This window comes from Pelobates fuscus, chromosome 3 (assembly GCF_036172605.1).
Source record: "Pelobates fuscus isolate aPelFus1 chromosome 3, aPelFus1.pri, whole genome shotgun sequence".
Taxonomy (NCBI): Eukaryota; Metazoa; Chordata; class Amphibia; order Anura; family Pelobatidae; genus Pelobates; species Pelobates fuscus.
Genome location: NC_086319.1, coordinates 73,856,523 through 73,879,321, shown reverse-complemented (window position 1 = coordinate 73,879,321; position 22,799 = coordinate 73,856,523). Strand labels below are relative to the sequence as shown.

The following is a 22,799-nucleotide window of genomic DNA, read 5'->3' as shown; positions in this document are numbered from 1 at the left end:
ATGGGAGGTGTGATTCAGAGATTTATGACAGATAATAATGTTACAATGTCACTATTGATACATTTTAAAAATACATATTTTGAAACAGCAATTTCCTATTTGTACTTATAGTCCTATAACTTGCAAAAAAAAAGCAAAAAAGCACGTAAACACTGTGTGTTTTTAAACTCAGGATAACATTTTGAATCTATTTACAGTTTTTTTCATTAGCAAGCAACTAGATGTATACTTGCAAAAACAATATTCAGGGATATAGTTATTAATTTATTGAGTATTAGCTGCTTGATCCTTGCAGATGGAAGTAAGGCTGAACTTGATGGGCACTTTTTTTTTCAGCCTATGTAACCTACAAATGCTGCACTGTGAGTAGGTCGATTGACACTTGTGAGTTTTGTGTGCAAAATTTATATATATTTTTATATTTTATGGGGTGACAAAATGGGGGATTGTGGGTTGGAGGGGGTGACGGGAGGGGGCCCCATGGATCAGTTTCACACCTGGGCCCCATGGATTGTGTGTACGTCACTGGCTCAATCAATTCTTTTAGGGAATTAGGATTTCCAATTCTGGCTAGCTCATCCCGTAGGTGTTCGGCTAATGCAATACTGGTATTTCAAAGCAGTTTCCTTCCAGTTTATTCATTTAAATAAGAAAAATGTCGAGGTTAGAAAGACAGGGGTCTAGTGATTCAATCAATTGATAGGCCTATTTTGCAGGATCACCTTGAAGGAGAGATATCATTGTTTTTACCTTAACATGATCGTTCAGATAAGTCCAAGGTTTCACTGCAAACATGAGTTTACACTCATGTATAAACCCTGTGTAGGCAGATCTATCCCCATTAAACTTTGTAAGATGATAAACAGTAGGTTCAGTTTGATAGGATGTGGAATGCATTTGTATGTTATCGACTGGGACTTGTAAATCATTTCATTTTATATGAAATTCTTGTATAGATTGAGTGAGTAATTCAACTCTCGATTGTAATGTCTTAAAAGCATGTGTTAAAGTAGCAGTCTCCATTTAAATAGTTTGACAAAAGGCTCAATCAGTCTGTTATGAAACAATCTTTCTAATTGTCAAGTAATATTCAAATAAAGACTCAAACTGTATCAATGTGGGTAATCTGGGAGAAGTGTTGGTTGAGAGTCCAGGGTCGGCAACGAGATTTCTATCAGTAACAATAAGGGAGATCGGGGAGAGCAGTTATTGGGCAGTCCTGGTTCAGCAACAAGATTTCAATAAGAAAAAATAAGGGAGATCTGAGAGAGGAGTTATTAGGCAGTACGGGTTCAGTGATAAGGAATTGATTAATAGGAGGAAGGTATTCAGGGGAGCGCTGGAGAGTCTTTTGGACTCAAATAGATGGAACCTAAATAGGGAAAAAGATTATACCGCACTGAAGTATAAACACATTAATTGTGCACAGAGGCACTAACGTTCAACGTTTAAATAACGTAACATTGCGTATGTCAGTGCCTCCTTAAAGAAACCGGTAAAAACCCTGATGGCACTATTGCTAAACTGTGTGGCTAAAAGGCCATCACACCTATATAAGCTTCCTAGATATCCAATTCTAAAACCATGATCATTAATATGGAGTTAGCTCCCTTTTTAGGACAATAACAGCCTCCAATCTTCTGGGTGGCTTTCCACAAGATTTTGAATTGTGACATCTGACACCATGTTGGATGAGAATTTGTGACATCTGATACCATGTTGGATGAGAATTTGTGACACCTGACACCATGTTGGATGAGAAAGTCTTGCTCACAATTGAGGGAGGACAGAGGGAGAGAGATGTTAGGTAGGGGCCCCAGTATTTCTAATTAAAACATTTTTTGTATACTGGATAAGTAGCTTGTCATGACGTACAAGTGGATTGGATTACCATTTTAGTCCCGTGAACATGAAGATTTTTAAAATAATTTCTATACCCCTTTAAAAGTTATTTATCATCTCAGTATGTTAATGAACAGCATGTTGTTTTAGATTTACAGCTTTTTATGTTTAATCCCTAGCTCTCTATCTTCTCAGTGTCATTACTATTCATTTCAAATGTCAATAGTAGCTATCGTCTTTTCAAAAATCTGTAGCTTCTTTCCCATTGTTTTTTTTTTTTTAACATGAATTTAGTGTTAATATTTTATTGGAGATTTATTATTCAACTACTATTCCTTTACTCAGGTGTGTCAGCAGTGATTTAATTTACAACTGTCAATCACATACATCATCCATGTTGTCACCTTGCACCTTGGGTCCTCCCAAGCAGTAAGGATCAGTTTCACATCAGCTTGGATTGAATTTCCATTCGCTATTAGACAATGCTTATTGGTAATTTGTCATTTTGAGCCCTGCTGTTCTGCATGGTTATATCACTACTACTACAGAGCGCTCAGGCGGCTGCAGCATTAGGGCCAGCGATGGGGGCGCAGGGCGCCCCCCTCCTATATGGCCACCTCGGCGGCTGCCTAGTTCACCTTATAGGAAGCGCCGACCCTGACTATACTACTATAGTTTGAACCAATTCTTGTCTAGGTGTTTCTTGGTTAGTGGATATATCCAGCCTCAATATCACCATTAAAACTATTATAATGAAATGGTTTCACCCCTAGAAAATCTGTTGTGTTTACTAGCTGTTTGGACTCTTGGCATTAAAGTTAGGCTCCTTTTCAAATCCTTTTTACATTTTTATTATAATTTGAAAGGTGAAACAAATATCTTTGAGATAGGGAGATGATTAAAATGACATTATGGGATTTAATAATATGGATGAATGGTAATATTTCCATATAGTTACGTTAAATATTATAAAATGGGCGAAGTAGGTAAGGGGATAAATGGAGGCCCATAAAGATGTAGAAGTTTGAACAAAATTTGAACGCATTTTAATTAAGCATATATTATTTATTAAAATACATGAAAGTTGCTTTTACATGTCTACATAAAATTCTTTATTATGTCTTCTAATTATATTTCTGGGCTCCTTCTGAAGTGGAATATCCTCGGTGACTAAGACTCCTCTTGCTTAGCTAGGCTAAACACTTTGTGTCTCCCCACAGTTGGATTTTTTATAAATCAGTATATATGGTGTGGCCAGTGAAGGCTGTCTGTTTAATACGAAGTGTGTTGTTTTCCTGGAAACACTGCTGTCATCAAACAGAAACCATTCTTCATTTCCATTCACAGAGCCAAGGGCCGAAGAGTGTTTTTCAGAATGTGAACTCCCTGAATTATCAGATATGTCCCTCGCATAAGAATAATAGTGACCACTGTCAGATGATAACCCAGAATGGACCACAACAGAATTTAAAACATAGGGCACTTGTTGTTTGTTATGTGACAGGTCTTCTACCTCAGGTCTTCTATTCTCATTCTCCAGTGTCTGATCAGCTGCTGCAGCCCGAGATGTTGATCTCTCTACAGGCAAATCCAGTACGAGGGGAATGGACACAGGATCCAATATCTTACGCTTTACATTGCAGATTGTATCATAGGCAAATCGCAGTAAAGTTAAAATGAGATATTGTGGCTCTTCCACAATCATTGTAGTCCTTTCTGCTGTCTGGAGGGAAGCACACGTTTGACACTGATACTTGTTATCTCCATCGAGAACCTCTGGTGCCAGGAAACTACCTAGCAGGTCTTTTACCGTAGGTGTTTCCTGTGTCTTTTCCTCTCCAGTTTTTTGACATGAGATGTTGCTAGGCCCATGGCTCATGTTTTCCTCAGTGGGTGATTCTGCAGCTGGGGTCATATTGATTGTAACAGAATCGTAAGGTTTTTCCTCGGTAGAGCATGCCATTAGCGGTGCTGGTTTGACAAATGAAGAGAAAGCCAGAGGAAGTTCAGTGAAACCTTCTCTCTTCTGGGAGGTGCTTTTGCAGGTCTTACAACAAGTGTTTGTTTTCAGCTTTCCCCCAAACATGCTTTCTATCACAGTTTTTTCTTCCTTCCCCAGTTCTGTGCTCCGAGGTGTTGAATTCTGTGTTGATTTCTCCTCTTCTTGCAAGCTAATGCACAAACAAATATAAGGCAAGAACAATGGAAATTTAAAAGCTTCAACATTTGTCTTATGCACACAGAGTGTATCTTTTAAAGACTAGTTAGCTAATATGTAGATTTTAGCAGTGAACTTGAGCTATTTTATAAAGAAACACCTCCTAAATTATCAGTTAAAATGAATTCAATAATACCGTTTAATATTGTGTATTTTGCTATTCTTCACAATGTTTAAGGTATGAATGACGACAACAACTAGTCAACAATTACTAGTTAAATAGACTAAGTATAGACCAAGTATATGTACCTGTTTAGAAGGAATCTGAGATACTCGGCAGAGTCTTCCTGGGAATTAGGACTGGACCCAGGTGGTGTAGAAGCCATAAAAAATTCACAAGGTGCATAACCTATTCGCTGGTTAGAAATGGAAAAATACATTAATTTAAAATGTTGTACTGGCAAGAAAAAGGCACAGTGATATTGACATAAGACATTGTTTTTGTATGCCCAGTTTAAGGCTAGGTTAACTTTATTGTTGGTTTTCTTTTTTAAATCTTATATTCAACTTAAAGGAACTCTCCATTGCCAGGAAAGCAATCTGTTTTCCTGGCACTGCAGGTCCCCTCTCCCTCCCACCACCCATCCCCGGTTGCTAAAGGGGTGAAAACCCCTTCAGTGACTTACCTGAGACCCAGGGGCGGACTGACTGGTCGGGCACTTCGGACATGGTCCGAGGGCCCGGCCGGGAGGGGGGCCCGCCATCAGCCCGCCGCCCCTTTAAATGCTGCAGCCGCCTGAGCGCTCTCTTAAGAGCCTCAGGCGGCTGCAGCTTCTCCCCTCCCCTCCCCTGTAGCGTGGCCGAGCTGCTGTGCGGTTCGCGGTGCCCGGCCGGAGTGATAGGAAGGTGCTCAGTGTGCACCTTCCTGTCAGTCCGGCCGGGTACAGGAAACAGAAACTCCTGTTCCGCGCGGAACAGGAGTTTCTGTTTCCTGTACCCGGCCGGACTGACAGGAAGGTGCACACTCAGTGTGCACCTTCCTATCACTCCGGCCGGGCACCGCGGACCGCAGAGCAGCTCGGCCACACTACAGGGGAGGGGAGGTGAGAAGAAAGAGGGAGGGAGGAGGGTGAGAAGAAAGAGGGAGGGAGGAGGGTGAGAAGAAAGAGGGAGGGAGGAGGGTGAGAAGAAAGAGGGAGGGAGGAGGGGGGGTGAGAAGAAAGAGGGAGGGAGGAGGGGGGTGAGAAGAAAGAGGGAGGGAGGAGGGGGGTGAGAAGAAAGAGGGAGGGAGGGGGGGTGAGAATAAAGAGGGAGGGGGGTTGAGAATAAAGAGGGAGGGAGGAGGGGGGTGAAAAGAAAGAGGGAGGGGGGGTGAGAATAAAGAGGGAGGGGGGTAAGAAGAAAGAGGGAGGGGGGTAAGAAGAAAGAGGGAGGGGGGGTGAGAAGAAAGAGGGAGGGGGGGTGAGAAGAAAGAGGGGGGGTGAGAAGAAAGAGGGAGGGGGTGAGAAGAAAGAGGGAGGGGGGGTGAGAAGAAAGAGGGAGGGGGGGGTGAGAAGAAAAAGGGAGGGGGTGAGAAGAAAGAGGGGGGGTGAGAAGAAAGAGGGAGGGGGTGAGAAGAAAGAGGGAGCGGGGTGAGAAGAAAGAGGGAGCGGGGTGAGAAGAAAGAGGGAGGGGGGGTGAGAAGAAAGAGGGAGGGGGGGTGAGAAGAAAGAGGGAGGGGGTGAGAAGAAAGAGGGGGAGGGGTGAAAAGAAAGAGGGAGGGGGGTGCCCCATTGCCCCACACACCCTACACATTCACACACTACACCCCCTCACACACACTGAACCTTTCACACACACTGCACCCCTTACACATTGCACCACTGCTCCTATACCCTACTACAGCCTCATATCCCAGCAGACCCCAGGTAAGTTGTCAAACTTTTCTTAAACGGTTTGACTACTTACTCTGAAAGGGGGACCCGGCCCTCCTGACACCATAACGACTACACAGAACAGTAGTGGTTATTGTGCATGGATTATTTCTTTAAATAATCTACAAGTGCCCCAGTAGCCAGCAAGCCAGCCAGCCCACAGGCCGGCCAGCCAGCCAGCCAGCCCATAGGCCGGCCAGCCAGCCCACAGGCTGGCCAGTAGCCAGCCAGCCAGCCCACAGGCCACCAGTTAGGCTTACAGCCAGCAAGCCCACAGCCTGCCAACCGCAGCCAGCAGCCAGCAAGCCACAGCCTGCCAGCCAGCAAGCCACAGCATGCCAGCCGGGAAGGGATTATTGCACTTTTGTTCCTTGTGTCTAAAGATTGTGTAGGGTGTGGCTGGAGGCGGTGCATGGAGGCGGGACATGGGTGGCGCTTGCTGCGGAGTATGGGTGGGGCCTGTAAGGGGGCCCTTGATTTATTTTGCCCGGGGGCCCTGAGGGTTCTCAGTCCGCCCCTGCTGAGACCCCCGATATGTCCCTCGGCGGTGTTTTCGGGTCGCCGCTGCTCCTCTCCTTCTTCACGTCAGCCGGCAGGGGAGACTGATCCCGCCCGCCGGCTGAGGAGACCTAATGCGCATGCGCAGCAATGCCGTGCACGCGCATTAGAGCTCTCCAGAGGAAAGCATTGAAAATGCTTTTCCATGCTTTCCTATGGGGAATTGAGCGTGAGTCCAGCGACGCTCTAGCACAGAAAACCTTTGCTTTTAATCAGGAAGTGCCCTCTAGTGGCTGTCTAGTAGACAGCCACTAGAGGAGGAGTTAACCCTGCAATTTAATTATTGCAGTTTAAGAAAACTGCAATAATTACAGGTGCAGGGTTAAGGGTATTGGGAGTTGGCACCCAGACCACTCCAATGGGCAGAAGTGGTCTGGGTGCCTGGAGTGGTCCTTTAAATTAAGTGACTCAATGACACACACTGTATTATAGATTTCCAATTTTTGCAACTGATAGGTGGACATGCCTATTCATATTAATTGGTTAGGATTTGTGTAAAGAGAGGTTTTAAAAAAGTTTTATGCTGTATTTTAAATAATAAAAATGTTTAGTTAATTTTTTTTAAACATTATTTATTTTTGTTGTGCAAAGTGGCCTGTCAGACAAACACAATTAAGATTGTAAACAGTGCAGGTAGAGTTGGTGTCGGTCTGCAGTTTGAACTGGGGTGTTTCTGTGTCGCTTTTAAGCGATTTTGCCTCAATACATGGCTTGAAAGGCTGGAGCTATGATAAAACACATCCGGCCATCTTGAGTGTCAGGCCCCGCCCCTATAGTTCATTTTTTAATGTTAAGCAAATTGGAACTCACAGAATTTCTATAAATAAGGAAATGCTTTAGGCACCATAACCACTACAGTGTGCTATAGTGGTTTCTGGTGCCAGAAGAGGCACTGTCCTGGGTTTTGCCCCTTCCACCACCCCCATTTTCAGTAGTCAAACGATTTTACCCTCACTTTTTACCAGGGGTCCACATATGCCATGTCTCTGCTACTTAACCTGGAGAGCCAGAAACTCCTAGACAGTATCTTCCATTTTCCCTTCTGAGCTAAACCCTGTATCACCAGGCTTAACTCATATAGTGGAAAGCTGTCTGTCAGAAGTACTGTGGGTGTAGAGCAGCGCCTTGCAGATCCTAGGTAAGAAGTCAACCTGGTCTACAATGGTTTGACTAGTTACAAATTGGGGAGGTGGGGGAGAGGTGGGGGGGGGGAGGCCAGAGTACTATAGTGGTTTTGGTGCTTGAAATGTCCCTTTAAAAACATACCTTGTTTGTATCAGATAGCTTCTTGAAAAGATCTTTCAATTTCTCCATCAGTGATTGGCAGCCACTCAGATTCAGAGATAACACGTACCTCCTAAAACTGGAATAAAATATGTTTTACATCTTATTCTTGGACATTCCAACTTATACGAGATACAAAATAAATGTACACAGCAGCCCCAATGCTAACTGTAGCCCCATTCACACACTACAGCTTATAATAGTATACACACACAACAGTCCACATACATAAACATTAGATACACGCATACGCCCACGACAGCTCCTAGATGCACACAAACACTCTCTATAGCACCTGGACTCACACACTACAGCCCATGGATAAACACTACACTGAAACACAAACTACCCTGTTCACACAAATTACAGCCCCTATTCATAAAAAGGCACATTACTGCTCCTGTAACACGCTACAGCCCCTCGATACACCAACATGCACACAACAGTCCCGATACACATATCCTCTTACAGTGGCGTACACACAATCCATGGGGCCCCGGTGCAAAACTGACCCGTGCCCCCCCCCCCCACCCCTCCGACAGACAGACACACACACATACATAGAGACACACACACACACACACATAAAGACAGACAGATACATACAGACACATACACACTCATACATACAAACAGACAGGCACACATATATACATACATACAGACACACACACACAAAGATACATACATACATACAGACAGGCACATATACCGACAAATACATATATACACATACAGGCAGACACACACACAGACATACAGGCAGACACACAGACTGACACACACACAGACAGACACACACAGACACATACATACAGACACACACACACATACATACAAAGACATACATACAAACAAACAGGCAGACCACACACACACACAGACAGGCACGCAGACACACACACACACAAAATGTTTAAGTCACCCTCCTGTTTCCTACCTTTTAGGTGCAGGAGGGTGACTTTCCCTGGGGTCCAGTGGTAGCTCAGGTGGATGAGAGTCAGAGATTCCACTCTGACTCCCTCTGCTTCCTCCTGCGCGGGCTCTCTGTGTTAGCTGGGAGGAATGACGTGCAGTCACTTCCTCCCAGCATGTGATGTAATCACAGGGGACCCGGTCGCGCTGTTAAAGCACCCAGCGCTGACCGTGACCCATGGACAATCCACAGGTATTGGGTGGCCCGTAAAGCATGGTGGCCCTGACCCCTTAAAATCCGGCCCTGGTGGTTTGTCGCGCAAAAGATGGCGGCAGGTACCCGGTCGCAGGGGTCTGCAGGGTGGCCGGGCCCCCTGGAGTGCAGGTGCGACCCCTACGACCGTGGTATGTACGCCAGTGTCCTCTAGAAGTACTACAAATATACTCACATGCTTTCTCTCTCTCTCTACAACTGCTAGACAGAAAGACAGACACACACACACATAATCTCTACAGCCCCTAGACGCACACACTTTACATCCAGTGGAAACATACACACTGCAGTCCCTAGCCACACATATCATACACCACAGACTTCTTTACACACACACACACACACTACACCACAAACAGTCACCTCTAAGCACACGCAATCCCACAATCAGCCTCCAACCACATACAGTGCCACAGAGAGCCTCCCTACACATTCACAACACCCTTTACTAGCCATGCCCACTTTTGTCCTTTGTTATCCCCATTATAGGGACACCAGAGATTGCAGAGCTGTGCTTTGTTAAATAAACACAGGACATTGGTCCCATGCGAGTGCTCTTCCCTGGAGTGACAGCAGACTAGCATACTCACTTTGAGGTAGCGTGCATGCCATCATTGATGACATGAAACACCCACGTTCTGTCCCTGCCACCTTCAACTGGGCTGCTCTGCGTTTAAATACCTGGGCTGAATTATTTTCCCAGTCTAGCCTTCGTGTGAAATAAAGCATAACTTACTCTGCTGCCATGAATAATGCTTGCAATACACTGTTCATATAACATGTGTTTCCCAAGTTGATTAGACCAATTTTCTTGGTTTTTAAGTTCACTGACTGTGGCAGGTTCTAAAGAAAGAGAAAAAACAAACACACTCACAGTCAACAAAACGCACAATATATAAAAATGTCTACAAACAGAAATGTGTTTTCCGTGCTCATCCAGCCAGTCTTCGTGTAATGAATTGGCGGATCAATGTGTGGAGTTACAGAATGCCCTTTTTTTCACAAGATGGTGAAAATAAATCATTCTTTTTGACTTGGTCACTGTACCTCACTATGGAATATGTTGGAGCTTTGTAAATATTGCTAATGGTTATAATGTTCAGTTTGTTAGTAGAATATTTATATCTACTGCCATTGACACATTCCACTATACCCAGCAACAGTGTTATTCTCCCCTCCACAGCCTCACTCCCATTGTCCCAATCCACACCCGAGTCCCATCTACCCTACTCCATTGCCATAGCCAGATATCCCCACGCAGCTCCACTGCTATAGGCCTATTCTCTCTTCCCAGTCTTATTTCACTCCCAGCCTCTCTACCATATGCCCTAATACACTTATTTCCCTGTGCCTAGTGAATTTATTTTTTTGAAATCCTGATCTCCCATGACCTGTCAGGCCCTATGTAGGTATCCTGCAGATAATCTGCCTGTGATCACCACTTCCCAAGGACTTACATATATAGAACTGTATAGTAGAGCAGTGGTTCCTAAATCCCAAATTAGGTGCCTATGCTAAATGGGTCGTTAACGTTTGGAATAAGCACATCATATTAATGAAGGTGCATGCAATTGTTCTGAATAAATGCTTTTTTACAGCATCTTTGCCTTCCTAGGTGTAATAAACCCACCTTTCACTTTGGGATGAGTCTAATTTTTATTTGCTACATTTATGCTATAAACTACAATGCAGTAATTAATTGGTATATGACGTGGATGTTGTATTATTGTTATTACTCTAAACCAAGGATGGCTAAGATTTGAACCACTCTTTCTCAACGATATTCCCCATTGTGCTCAGCCAGCCATAGGAATGTAGTTTGGAAACATCTGGGGTGTCATAATTAGCTGTCAGTCCTCTAAACCATCTCTATGATATCCTTAATTATGTCTTACTATATATTCATGTTTATATGTATTTTCCTATTTTTAATGTGTAAACAGTTACATTTAATTCTAAATCGTATTGTTATTATGTTGTTCCATTTTTTTAACAATATATAATGATGGCCGATATATGAAATGTATAACATATATTACAAGTACAGTAAGGGTCTACTCAAGCCTAATACTTCCTAATAAAGCTATGTACCTCAATTTCCGCGGGCTTGCTCTTGTCTCCGGTTACTTTGCTGCGGTTATTGTTGAGGAAGTTGATGATGTCTTGCTCACAGGTGAGATTTTCGGCTCTCCCTTTGCCTGTGAAAAACCCTGTAATGTTCAGTTTCTCAAAACAGGCGAACGAGCACCAATTGCAATCCCGCAGTCTTAGACACCTTCCGAAATCACATAGTTTTGTCCAAAATAAACGTATCCATAATATCAGATTTTGAAACCATCCAGTTTTACTTTCTGTGCTGGAATCTTTGGTCTCAGATATTGTTTCCTCAATGTCAAGGACTATTGCCTCGTCTGTCATTTTTGTTTCAAACTGTTTGTTCACAGTACCACAATTTTACAATGTGTGTGAAACACTGTGTGTGGATTTTTGATAAAATTAGTAATAAAATTCTAAGGACAACTCTAGCGCACTAAACAGCAATGCAGCCAATTCAGTAGTGAGTGAGTGTTCCCTCATGCACTGGTGAGAAACAATTGTTCAAATGATGACATCATAACCATGTCACAATCCCATATGTTGATAATGGCATAAACAAAGTTAAAATTACTTGTGGGCTTTTAAAGTTTAAATAAAAATAAATAAATGCATAGACAACAAAACATGTGCAATATATATTTGTCTACAAAGTGAGGCTAGCATTAAGGGCATCAGAAAAACAGCTATAAGATTCAACAAAATAAGGTTCTCTGTACTCAGATAGTGAAATGTTGTGCGCCTCTTCTTTTTTTTTAATGATATATTTTTATAAACAAGGAGTATACAGTACAACATACATGTCCTCATAGGTGTCATCATTACATTGGTATCGGTTACAAATACAGTGATTGTATGAACAATAAACTTAAAGTTAGAATTGGTTGACAGTAAGGATGCACCGAAATTTCGGCTGCCGAAATTTTCTGCCAAAATGGGTCAGATTAAAAAAAAATAATAATAAATTAATATATATATATATATTTTCATAGTGGTAATGGTCAGTTGTGTTCGTCTTACCGGTAAGTTCAGGGTTTGTGGTAATGGGGTAAGGGAGCTAATCTAGAAGGAATTCTTAGCAATATATAACTACAACTTTAAAAGGTAACAGTCGCCTTGCCCATGGATGAAAGGCTAAATGTCTGGAGGTGTGTACTCATCACTCTTGTGAAAGTTCATGTTGGGTTCTGGCATTTTTGAAGCCCCAGGGTATGTAGTAGTTGGTCATATTGTACGGTGGAGGGTGTGTCAAAGAAGGCCTTGTCAGACCTAATGAGTCTGTTGGTAGGGCCATGGGGTCAATCTGTAGTATCGGAGAGTTATAGTATAGACTAGATAGGTAGGTCAATGGTTACCCATCTTGTCAGTGGTAATTGTGTGTTTCGTCTGGTACGCCACTCATGGGAGTTTGTGCGCCTGTTCTAAAGAAAGATTTCATGGGACTACCACAAGTGCAGAGGCCGGCTACACAGTTAATAAAAGGAATGCAACATTTTAGGTATAACGAAAGATTAACAAATGTAAACCTCTTCCGTTTAGTAAAACGGAGCCTCAGAGGGATATGATATCATTATACATTTATATCCAAGGCCAGTACAAACCATTGTGTGGAAATCTATTCAGAAACCAGACTATACATAGGACACAAGGTCATGCGTTTAGACTGGAAGAAAGGAGATTTAGTCTAAGGCAAAGAAAAGTTGTGGGTTTTTTTTACATTAAGAACAATAAGGATCTGGAACTCTCTGCCTGGAGAAGTTGTTTTAATGAAGTCTGTATGGATGTTTAAATAGCAACTAGATGCATACTTGCAAAAACAATATTCAGGGATATAGTTATTAATTTATCGAGTGTTAGCTTCTTGATCCATGCAGATGTAAGAAAGGCTGAACTTGATGGGCACTTGTTTTTTTCAGCCTATGTAACCTACATTCTGGATTATTCATTAAACTGAGATTTAAAAGTGAATTCAATTTTTTACACCAAAATAGCCAAACTGGAATCATAGGTAATTTGGAGACTTTTTCCAGTTCAACTACTTGAAATTCACTTTGAATTCCTGACAATTCTCACTTTAGTAAGTAACCCTTTTATGTATATTTAGTTCTTAGTTGGTATTCTGTGGGTATATAGAGCGGGTATACATTTGTGTACAAATTGTTAGCATACCTCCCAACTGTCTCAATTTCAGCGGAACAGTCCCGAACAATTCCCAGTCTTGTCTTGCCTGTCTGCCTTAATCCCCTGGTGTCCTCATGTGAAAGAATATAAAATCTCTTATTTTATCTTTTCCAAAAAGTTGCACTTAAAGGCACTTAACACCACATACACACATAGAGGAAGGTATTGAGGGCTGAATTACAGTAACCAGGAACTGCTAGTCATTTTTTATACAAGCCAGAGTATAGTTCCAGTGATCGGGTCAGAGCAGGATTAATCATAACAGTTATACGAGCCAGTCTTGCTTACTATAGAGTAATGGTGGGTAAGCGAACATATTTTAGCTATCTGATTAGTAGCCAGCGAGATAGCTCATCAAAATAAGCCCTGTGCTCAAACTCTCACTACTCTTTTAGCAGTATAATACTCCTCAGCCCAAGTAGATAAATAAAATATAGATACCTAGAGTTACCTCCAATGTTCCCATAAAAGGAATCCAGATTTCTTCTACCGTGAAGGATCAGCTCCTTTCCTTTGGGCAGATTTCTTGCAAACCTATAATGTACAAAAATGTTGAAAACACTAACGTGACAAAATGCATGAAATTAGAATATCCCAAGCAAAAACACACACCATTTGTTGCAGTGGTAATCAGCAAAAATTGGGAAGTACATTTTTATTGACCAAACCATTTTATCTTAATGTGATTATGGTCCAAGAGGTCCATAACAGATAGTAGATTCCTTGACTGGAGAGGCAGAACCAATCCAGGAAAGCCTTACAGCACCGCCTTCTAAGTGCTCCAACTTATTGTTCTGCCTCCTTCCACTTTATGAGGCTCTGCAAATGTATAGTTTTATTCTGCAATTAAGATCTAGTGAAATTCTATTTTACCAGTGGTTATTTATAAGTGAGGTTGGGAAGGATAGAGACCTGGGCTTACAACAGAGAACATTATATTTTTTCCATTTCATGTCCTGGAAAACTTCACACCTATTCATAAATTGCTATACAGGGATTCTATTAAATGTATCTATTAAAATGTAATCCTTCTGTGTATGTACCAGACAGGATAGTCCAGGTAAGAAGAGCCATCCTCAGAGTTTACTATGCAGTATGGTGTCCATTAAGTAGCGTAGTTGAGAATTTACAGGCCTTGACGAGCTGCTTCAATGGCCTTGTACCTGCTCCTGTGTTCACCATATGTATCTGACAGAAATCCCTGGAATGGTGAGTTACCCACTATATGTGTGTCTTTGTGTCACTTTGACATTACCTAAGTTCCCTAAACACTGTCACTAAAACAATGTAACATTTACTAAGATATCTTTTCCAGCTATTACTGCCTACCTACTGGCTCTCCTCAGAGCACAGTGCTATGTTATTAATTCTATGTGCTTTATTACAGCGGGACATGCTGTAAAGGATCACTCCATTAACATAACAACATTATCGCTATAAAGTTGTTATGGTGCTAGGAGATCCTGGGCACCATCTTTCCGTAAGGTGTTATACTGTTTGTAAAGTGTTGAAGACAGCACCAGATCGCTCTTCTCAGCTTACTTTGTTGTCCTAGACTTTAATCAGGAAGCCTATACTATCAGCCTATACTAGCTCAGTATTCATAAAACTGAGTAAAAAAGTATTCCGCCCCGGACCTCTTGGCACTATTACAACTTCATTGCCATTAAGTTGTTATGGCACCCTAAGTATCCCAAGCCTTGGGATACCTTTTATTCACATATTCACGAATTGCAGTTGCCATTATATCTTTGCCATGGTTACCATGGCGACCAGTCGTTATCCTCTGCCTGCTTTGAGTTTATGAGCCTCCAGATCCTCAACCTGTGAATTCCTAGACTGGACTTCTCTGTGGGTGAAGTGACAGACCTCTTGAGTAACCTAGGGCCTTTAACCCCTTAAGGACACATGACGTGTCTGACACGTCATGATTCCCTTTTATTCCAGAAGTTTGGTCCTTAAGGGGTTAAGGATGGGAGTAACTGTGTTATGTTGGATACCCTGGAATCTGCTTCCTGTTTCCCTATTTATGCTATCCTGTGTCACACTTTATGTGTATCCTGTTTGGGGATGTTGTGGGCAGAGTTTGTCCAGAATGCCTGTAACGTCTTTGTTTGTTTCTGGTAACAGCTCCTCCAGTGGCGTACACACAACCCATGGGGCCCCGGTGCGAAAACTGATCCATGGGCCCCCCCCGCGTGCTTGCTCTGCGCGGGCTGGGGCCGCAACACATGGCGGCGGGCACCGGGTCGCAGGGCTGCGACCTGTGTGACCGCGGTATGTACGCCAGTGCATGCATAAACACATACACTTAAAGGACCACTACAGACACCCAGATCACATCAGCTCAATGAAGTGGTCTGGGTGCCAGGTCTCTAGTTTTAACCCTGCAGCTGAAAACATAGCCGTTTCAGAGAAACGGCTATGTTTCACTGAGGGTTAATCCAGCCTCTAGTGGCTGTCTCATTGACAGCCGCTAGAGGATTTTCTGCGATTCTCACTGTGAAAATCACAGTGAGAAGACGCTGAACGTCCATAGGAAAGCATTGAATAATGCTTTCCTATGGGCGGTTTGAATGCGCGCGTGGCTCTTGCCACGCATGCGCATTCGGAGCTGAGAGGCGGATCGGGGCGGAGAGATTCCCAGCGCCAAGGGAGTCCGGCGCTGGAGAAAGGTAAGTGCTTAAGACACACACACTCTCATGAACAGACGCACACATTTACTGACAGACACACACTCAGTGACAGACATACATACACACTCACTAACAGATGCACACAAACATACTCAGTAACAGACACACACACACACACACTCTAAGACTAACACACTAACACACACAATCTAACACTAACACACACTCACACACACTCTAACACACACTCACACACACTAACATACACTCACACACACTAACATACACTCACACTGTAACACACACTCACTAACACTGACATACACTCACAAACACACACTCACACTGTAACACACACTCACTAACACTGACATACACTCACAAACACACACTAACATACACTCACACTCTAACACACACTCACTAACACTAACATACACTTACACTCACAAACACACACTAACATACACTCACACACACTAACACACTCACTAACACACACTCACACACACTAACACACTCACTAACACACACTCACACTCTAACACACACTCACTAACACTAACATACACTCACACTCACAAACACACACTAACATACACTCACACTCACAACACACACTAACATACACTCACACACACTAACACACTCACTAACACACACTCACTAACACTAACATACACTCACAAACACACACTAACATACACTCACACTCTAACACACACTCACTAACACTGACATACACTCACAAACACACACTCACACTGTAACACACACTCACTAACACTGACATACACTCACAAACACACACTAACATACACTCACACTCTAACACACACTCACTAACACTAACATACACTTACACTCACAAACACACACTAACATACACTCACACACACTAACACACTCACTAACACACACTCACACACACTAACACACTCACTAACACACACTCACACTCTAACACACACTCACTAACACTAACATACACTAACACTCACAAACACTCACTAACACACACTCACACACACTAACACACTCACTAACACACACTCACACTCTAACACACACTCACTAACACTAACATACACTCACACTCACAAACACACACTAACATACACTCACACTCGCAACACACACTAACATACACTCACACACACTAACACACTCACTAACACACACTCACTAACACTAACATACACTCACAAACACACACTAACATACACTCACACTCTAACACACACTCACTAACACTAACATACACTAACACTCACAAACACATTTTTTTTTAAATCCCCCCAGCCTCCTTACCTGTGGGAGAGCTGAGGGGATTCCCTGGGGTCCAGTGGTGCTGCTGGGCTCCTGGGGGGCCGGTCACCCGGCGGGCAGTCAGGCTGGCCGGTCCTGCGGGCGCGCGAGGGAGCACTCTCCCATGTGTGCTTCCTCTTCAGCTCCCTCGCACGCCGCGTACTGATGCCGGAGCCGGAAGATGACGTCATCTTCCGGCTCCGGTATCAGTGCGGTGCGCGAGGGAGCTGAAGAGGAAGCACCCAGGAGACAGTGCTCCATCGCGCGCCCGCAGGACCGGCCAGCCGGGTGACAGCAGGGCCAGCCTCAGGGGGCCCTGAGGTGGCCGGCTCTTGGGCCCCCCAGGAGAAGAGGCTGGCCCAGTGACATACATACCTGGGTCGCAGGGCGGCCGGGCCCCCTGGTGGTCCGGGCCCGGTCGCAGCCGCGACCCCTGCGACCCCGGTATGTACGCCACTGAGCTCCTCCCCATGGATGCTCTTCTGATAACACGCATACTTACAATATCCCTAAAGCTTAATTCCTAAATTACCCCAGCACATCATAAAGGAACACTCATGCATTAGGAATACTAAATTGTATTTCTAATCTTAAAATGTTCTTCTTATTAATTCAGGCTCCCCACAGTAAATAAAATATAAAATGTGTTATTACATACTCTAATGCCCTGTTATTTTGCCTCAATTCAGGTTATTATCATTATAGTCTCAGTCAATGCAATGCGTTTCAGTAAGGAAGCGTTAGTGGGCTAGTTTACATGTTCGGCAATCTCTATGAGAAGCGTTTGGCAGACCCGAATGTAGGTCCTACAAATATTGCAGTACTGCACCAGGAGGGCCTCCTAGTGACTGTCTAAGTGACATTGGATAAATGTGACCTTAGGGACAAATATAAGCTTTTGCAAGCTGCTTTTAGATATATCCACTATGAAAAATACATGCATGTTTTCACTTGGGATATATCTACTAAATTGTGTTTTTTGTTTTTTTGGGGGTGCAGTGGAGTGTCCCTTTAAGCTCTGGTCTGCTGATTGCCAATCATTTCTGAAGATTATGGGGCAGGGCCTGCAGCAGACTGGAGCAGTCGCATGGTGCTGCAGCTCCTCAGGGAAAATCTAATCTTGGACACAAATTGGACTTTATTGTCACCAATTTGGCTACAAAGCTAGAACACAATGCTGGGGAACATCTTATAATTCATTTGACATCAATCTTGTCTGCAGAAGGTGCACACATCCGTGCAAGACTTACCCACGGCCTACAGCTGCAGTTAGGGCCAGGGAGGCAGCCAACCCTCTGCCTGCTGTTGGAGCTTGTTGTACCTGAGCCCTTTTCCCCCCTTCCCCTCCCCCCCCCCCGGACCAGTGGGGGTTATCCGGGTTCCAACTGGAGGTTTTGCACGGGCATCTGGCCAAGACCCAAGTCTTTCTGGCGAGTTGGAGAGCTGAGGCCTAGCATCCAAAATGGTCGCCCCGCTGGAGCCTACAGTCAGAGACACCTCCCTGCAGTTGTCCACGCTTATGGAGCTGTTGCTTGTGACATTTGACTGCATTTGTGCATTATTTTGGCGCAGCTTTCCTCTTTTTCTGCTGTTCAACGCATGGCACCTAGGAGCCGTTCTGCCGTTTGCACGGCTACCTCACATGTTCCCAGAGAGGTGCAGCATGAAAGAGGTCTCAAAAACCAACCGCAACGTATTCGCTGCCGTCCACACCGCTTGCAGAGGAGGAGGCGCCTTTGCTCACGATGCGTCCATGCTACTCCAGAGGTCTATCTGTCACACAGCTGGGAGCACGCAACCGTAAGTCTGCGGAAGCGAACTCCGACCGACACACACAGATTGTCTGCCTGGGAAGTCTTGGGCTGGACTCTCTGGGGCCTTTGGCTTCAGGGGAAGGAATCATGGGAGTGGCTGAGGGTGATAGAACTGGGTCTTTGTACTTTCAACAGCTGTTGTTGCAGGGCAAGATTTTTTTATATATTGCTATGCACAACTAAAATAAAGAATTATAAAAATATATATAATCATTTCTGAAGATTATGCTCCCCATGAGAATAGTCTTCTTTAAGAAACACTATAGTGCCAGCAATACAAACATGTATTCCTGTCACTATGGCTATAATAACACTATTTAGGTTCCCGGCCACCTTGTAATTACTATAATAGGTGATTTTACTCACCTTTATTTCAGCACTCCGCAGGCCCGTTGTGGCTTGCTCCACTGCCGTTTCACCTTCTTGGATGAAATCATCAACCTTGATGATCACAGCCAATCAAATGCCTTACCATATCAACGCATTGTGAGGCTATTGCGCATGCGTGGCAAAATGCAGCGCCAGTCAGCATCTCCTCACAGATATGCTTTGAATCAATTAATCTCTATGAAGAACGTTCAGCGAGACGCTAAACGTAGAGGTGTCTACTAGAGGTGTCCCTAGGCTGTAATGTAAACACTTTCTTTTCTCTGAAAATGAAATGTTTACATTAAAATTAAGTAGAGGCACGATATACACACCAGAACCAATACATTAATTTGTAGTTGTTCTGGTGACTATAACTGCTGGAAAACTGAAGTGAATTTCAAAGTAATAAAACCAAAAAGAAAGACAGTAACAAAAATGAGTAATTTCAGTTACCCTTCTGGATAGGGTATTCCACAGAAAAGTAACACTAGACCCATGGGTTTTTCTGCTCAATCGAACACTAGAAGATTGGCCAAGGGGGGGAACAGAAACTCCTGCACAAAATCACGCTTGCTGCCAGACTCACCATGGCACAGGCATGGCTTAAACCAGCAATCCCCCAGGTGAACACAGTAATCCACAAAATAAAAGACAAACAAGTCATGGACCACCTTATGGCACTGGTGAGAGGCACCATGAAATCTTACGAAAACAATAGGGATACCCCACGGGTCTAACACTCACATCGATCCCGAAGGAGCCTCCCACGGTGCTCTAAACTCCACCATGAGGGTCCCCCCCCCCCTTCCTCCTCTTCTCTCCATTTCCCCCTAAAATATTTTATCACCGTTACCGGAGAAGGGACCACGACTATCCATTTCTAAACATAAGGGGTCAAAGTCCATAACAAATGGTTCACTCCGCAACGACCAAGGTTTCATAATTTTGAGTTTGATTTTGGTTTTAGTTATTTTGTTTTATTTTCTACAAAATATAAGTGACGGAAAATGACACTAAATAGCAAGTACATTCAAATTGGAGATGTGGTACTAACAGAGGTAAAATGGAGTATAACCTGTCTACAAACCTATTTTGATTAACGCCTATACCATGTAATGTACGCTTTACCACACCACTGTATTGCAATGCCATGCCAAAAAAAAAAGAATAATAAAAAAAAAGAGTAATTTCAAAGTAAATCCTGCAAAGTGACACTGTAAAATAAATCATGTTTTATAAAAAATACATAACATTAAAGTGTGTATTAAGGGAAAATAATGCCACGTTGGGGGTTCTAAAGATATTCATAAACCCCTTGCCATAGCTTTATTATGTTGTCCCCATAACTATATAACCTGATGGTTCACCATTATGAATCCTCTATATTATTTAACTTAGGGTTCTAAGTAATAACACGATTTTAAAAGGACACAGAGGCTCATATGATGCTTATCTCTTTATTTATTTCCTATCAACCTATATCAGGTTCATTTGTTGTTTGTGTGTGTAATATATCTTAAAAATGCTGTTTACTTGTTTACAGATCACAGTCTTCTGCAGTGTTAAAGTCCTATCTGTTAATTCATGGTGTTCGAGGTTGTGGGAAGTCTACTTTAGTTGCCAAATGGCTCAGTTTGTTTAGGAAGCACAATGAGGACTTAGTAGTAATCCCTTATTTTGTTGGAAGTAATGGAAGGAGCAGTGACATCATGTCCTTCATGCGCCATTGCATTATGGTTCTTCAGGGCGAATTCTTCGGTGAGTATATTGTAAACTGCTACAACTTTATTTATTCATTTAGTATTTACTTGTCAAAAGGTTTTTCTCTTAAGTTAAATTAAGTAATGTACCCAGTACTTCAGATATTTAGTTTAAGGGACACTCCAGGCACCCAGACCACTTCTGCCCATTGGAGTGGTCTGGGTGCCAACTCCCACTACTCTTAACCCTGCAAGTGTAATTATTGCAGTTTTCTATAAACTGCAATAATTACCTTGCAGGGTTAACTCCACCTCTACTAGACAGCCACTAGAGGTCCCTTCCTCCTTCATAGCACAGGAAACCTGTGCTAGTGCGTCGCTGGACGTCCTCACGCTGTGTGAGGACCTCCAGCGTCGCTCATTTCCCCATAGGAAAGCATTGTAATTATTTTTCAATGCTTTCCTATAGGGAGCGCTAATGTGCATGCGCGGCATTGCCGTGCATGCGCATTAGGTCTCCTCGGCCGGTGGGCGGGATCAGTCTCGCCCACCAGCCGACGCAATGCAGAGCAATGCAGAGGAGGAGCGGCGCGGAGAAGGAGACAGCAACAAGTTTTCACCCCTTCAGTAACCGGGGGTTGGGTGGTGGGAGGGAAAGGGAACCTCCAGTGCCAGGAAAACTGATTGTTTTCCTGGCACTGGAGATTCCCTTTAAAGGAACAATCCAACCACAATAACCACTACAGCACACTGTAGTAGTTATGGTTCCAGACATGCCGCGGTGCCGTCCCAGAGTAAGTAGTCATATTGTTTAAGACAGCTTACCTGGGTGTACCCCTGTATGCTTATATAATAGCCGAGAGGCTCCACTTGCTAAATAGTAGGGAATTCGTCTGTAGTGCCTCTGTGACTGGGATGGTAATATTCCTATGTAATAGACAATGGCAAAAAGATATCTGGACATACCCATAGTTTCTTCAATGCAGACTTTATTTAGACATGTTTTGACTCTGTCAAAGAGCCTTTCTCAAACTGACAGAGCCCAAAACTGCCAGCTTCAATATCCACATAAAGTCTGCATTGAAGACGATTTTTTGCCACAGTGTGCCATGGCCACAGCCCTGCTTCCTTGCAGGAGAATCTGGCCAGCTCCACTTACTTAAGTATTAGGACCCCTCTCATTGTCTGAGAGGATCTGCTGAGCACTTTTAGCCAATGAGCAGGGCCAGGTTTAACTCCGGGGAGACATATGACTTCAGCCAGATGTAGCACAGGCACCCGTGTGTTGTCACATTATTCTTAATAGTTTCATTACTTACTTTGGTAGGGTGCAAGGGTTCTCCTTGCACCATAACCACTACACCGGACTGTATGTTAAATCTGTTTGGAGTGTTCCCTTAAAGTACGACTGGGGAAATGATCAATCCTTATATTTTGAAGAACTGTAGCTTCCATTAAGCTTTGTTAGCCTTTAGAATGAGTAGAAGTTCTAGAACATCTGGGAATCTACCATTTGCAGATCCATGCTTTGAAAGAATAAAAAAGTCACTTTTTTTTGTATTACTATTTAAAGTAAAAGAATACATGTATTGTAGCCTCTGTTTGTATTTTTTTGTAATGTACATCTAAAATAAGAACCTGTTTTCACTGCATCTCCTTTCTTACCCTTGCTCTGTGGAAGCAGTCATTGTAAGTCTTCTTTGGTTGGACGTTTCATCTATCCAATCAAAAACCATGCCGATAATCAAGAGTA

At 43.3% G+C, this 22,799-nt stretch overlaps 1 protein-coding gene across 1 annotated transcript in view; it reads left to right on the top strand.

Annotated features, from left to right (window-relative positions):
* Positions 1–21,036, top strand: part of LOC134601631 (tetratricopeptide repeat protein 41-like) — a 257,034-nt gene extending 235,998 nt beyond the window's left edge. The window contains exons 3-4 of the mRNA XM_063446148.1: positions 20,890–20,973; positions 21,009–21,036. Coding sequence (XP_063302218.1) covers positions 20,890–20,973; positions 21,009–21,036 — 112 coding nt within the window. The remainder of the gene's footprint in view (positions 1–20,889; positions 20,974–21,008) is intronic.
* The last annotated feature ends 1,763 nt before the right edge of the window (positions 21,037–22,799 follow it).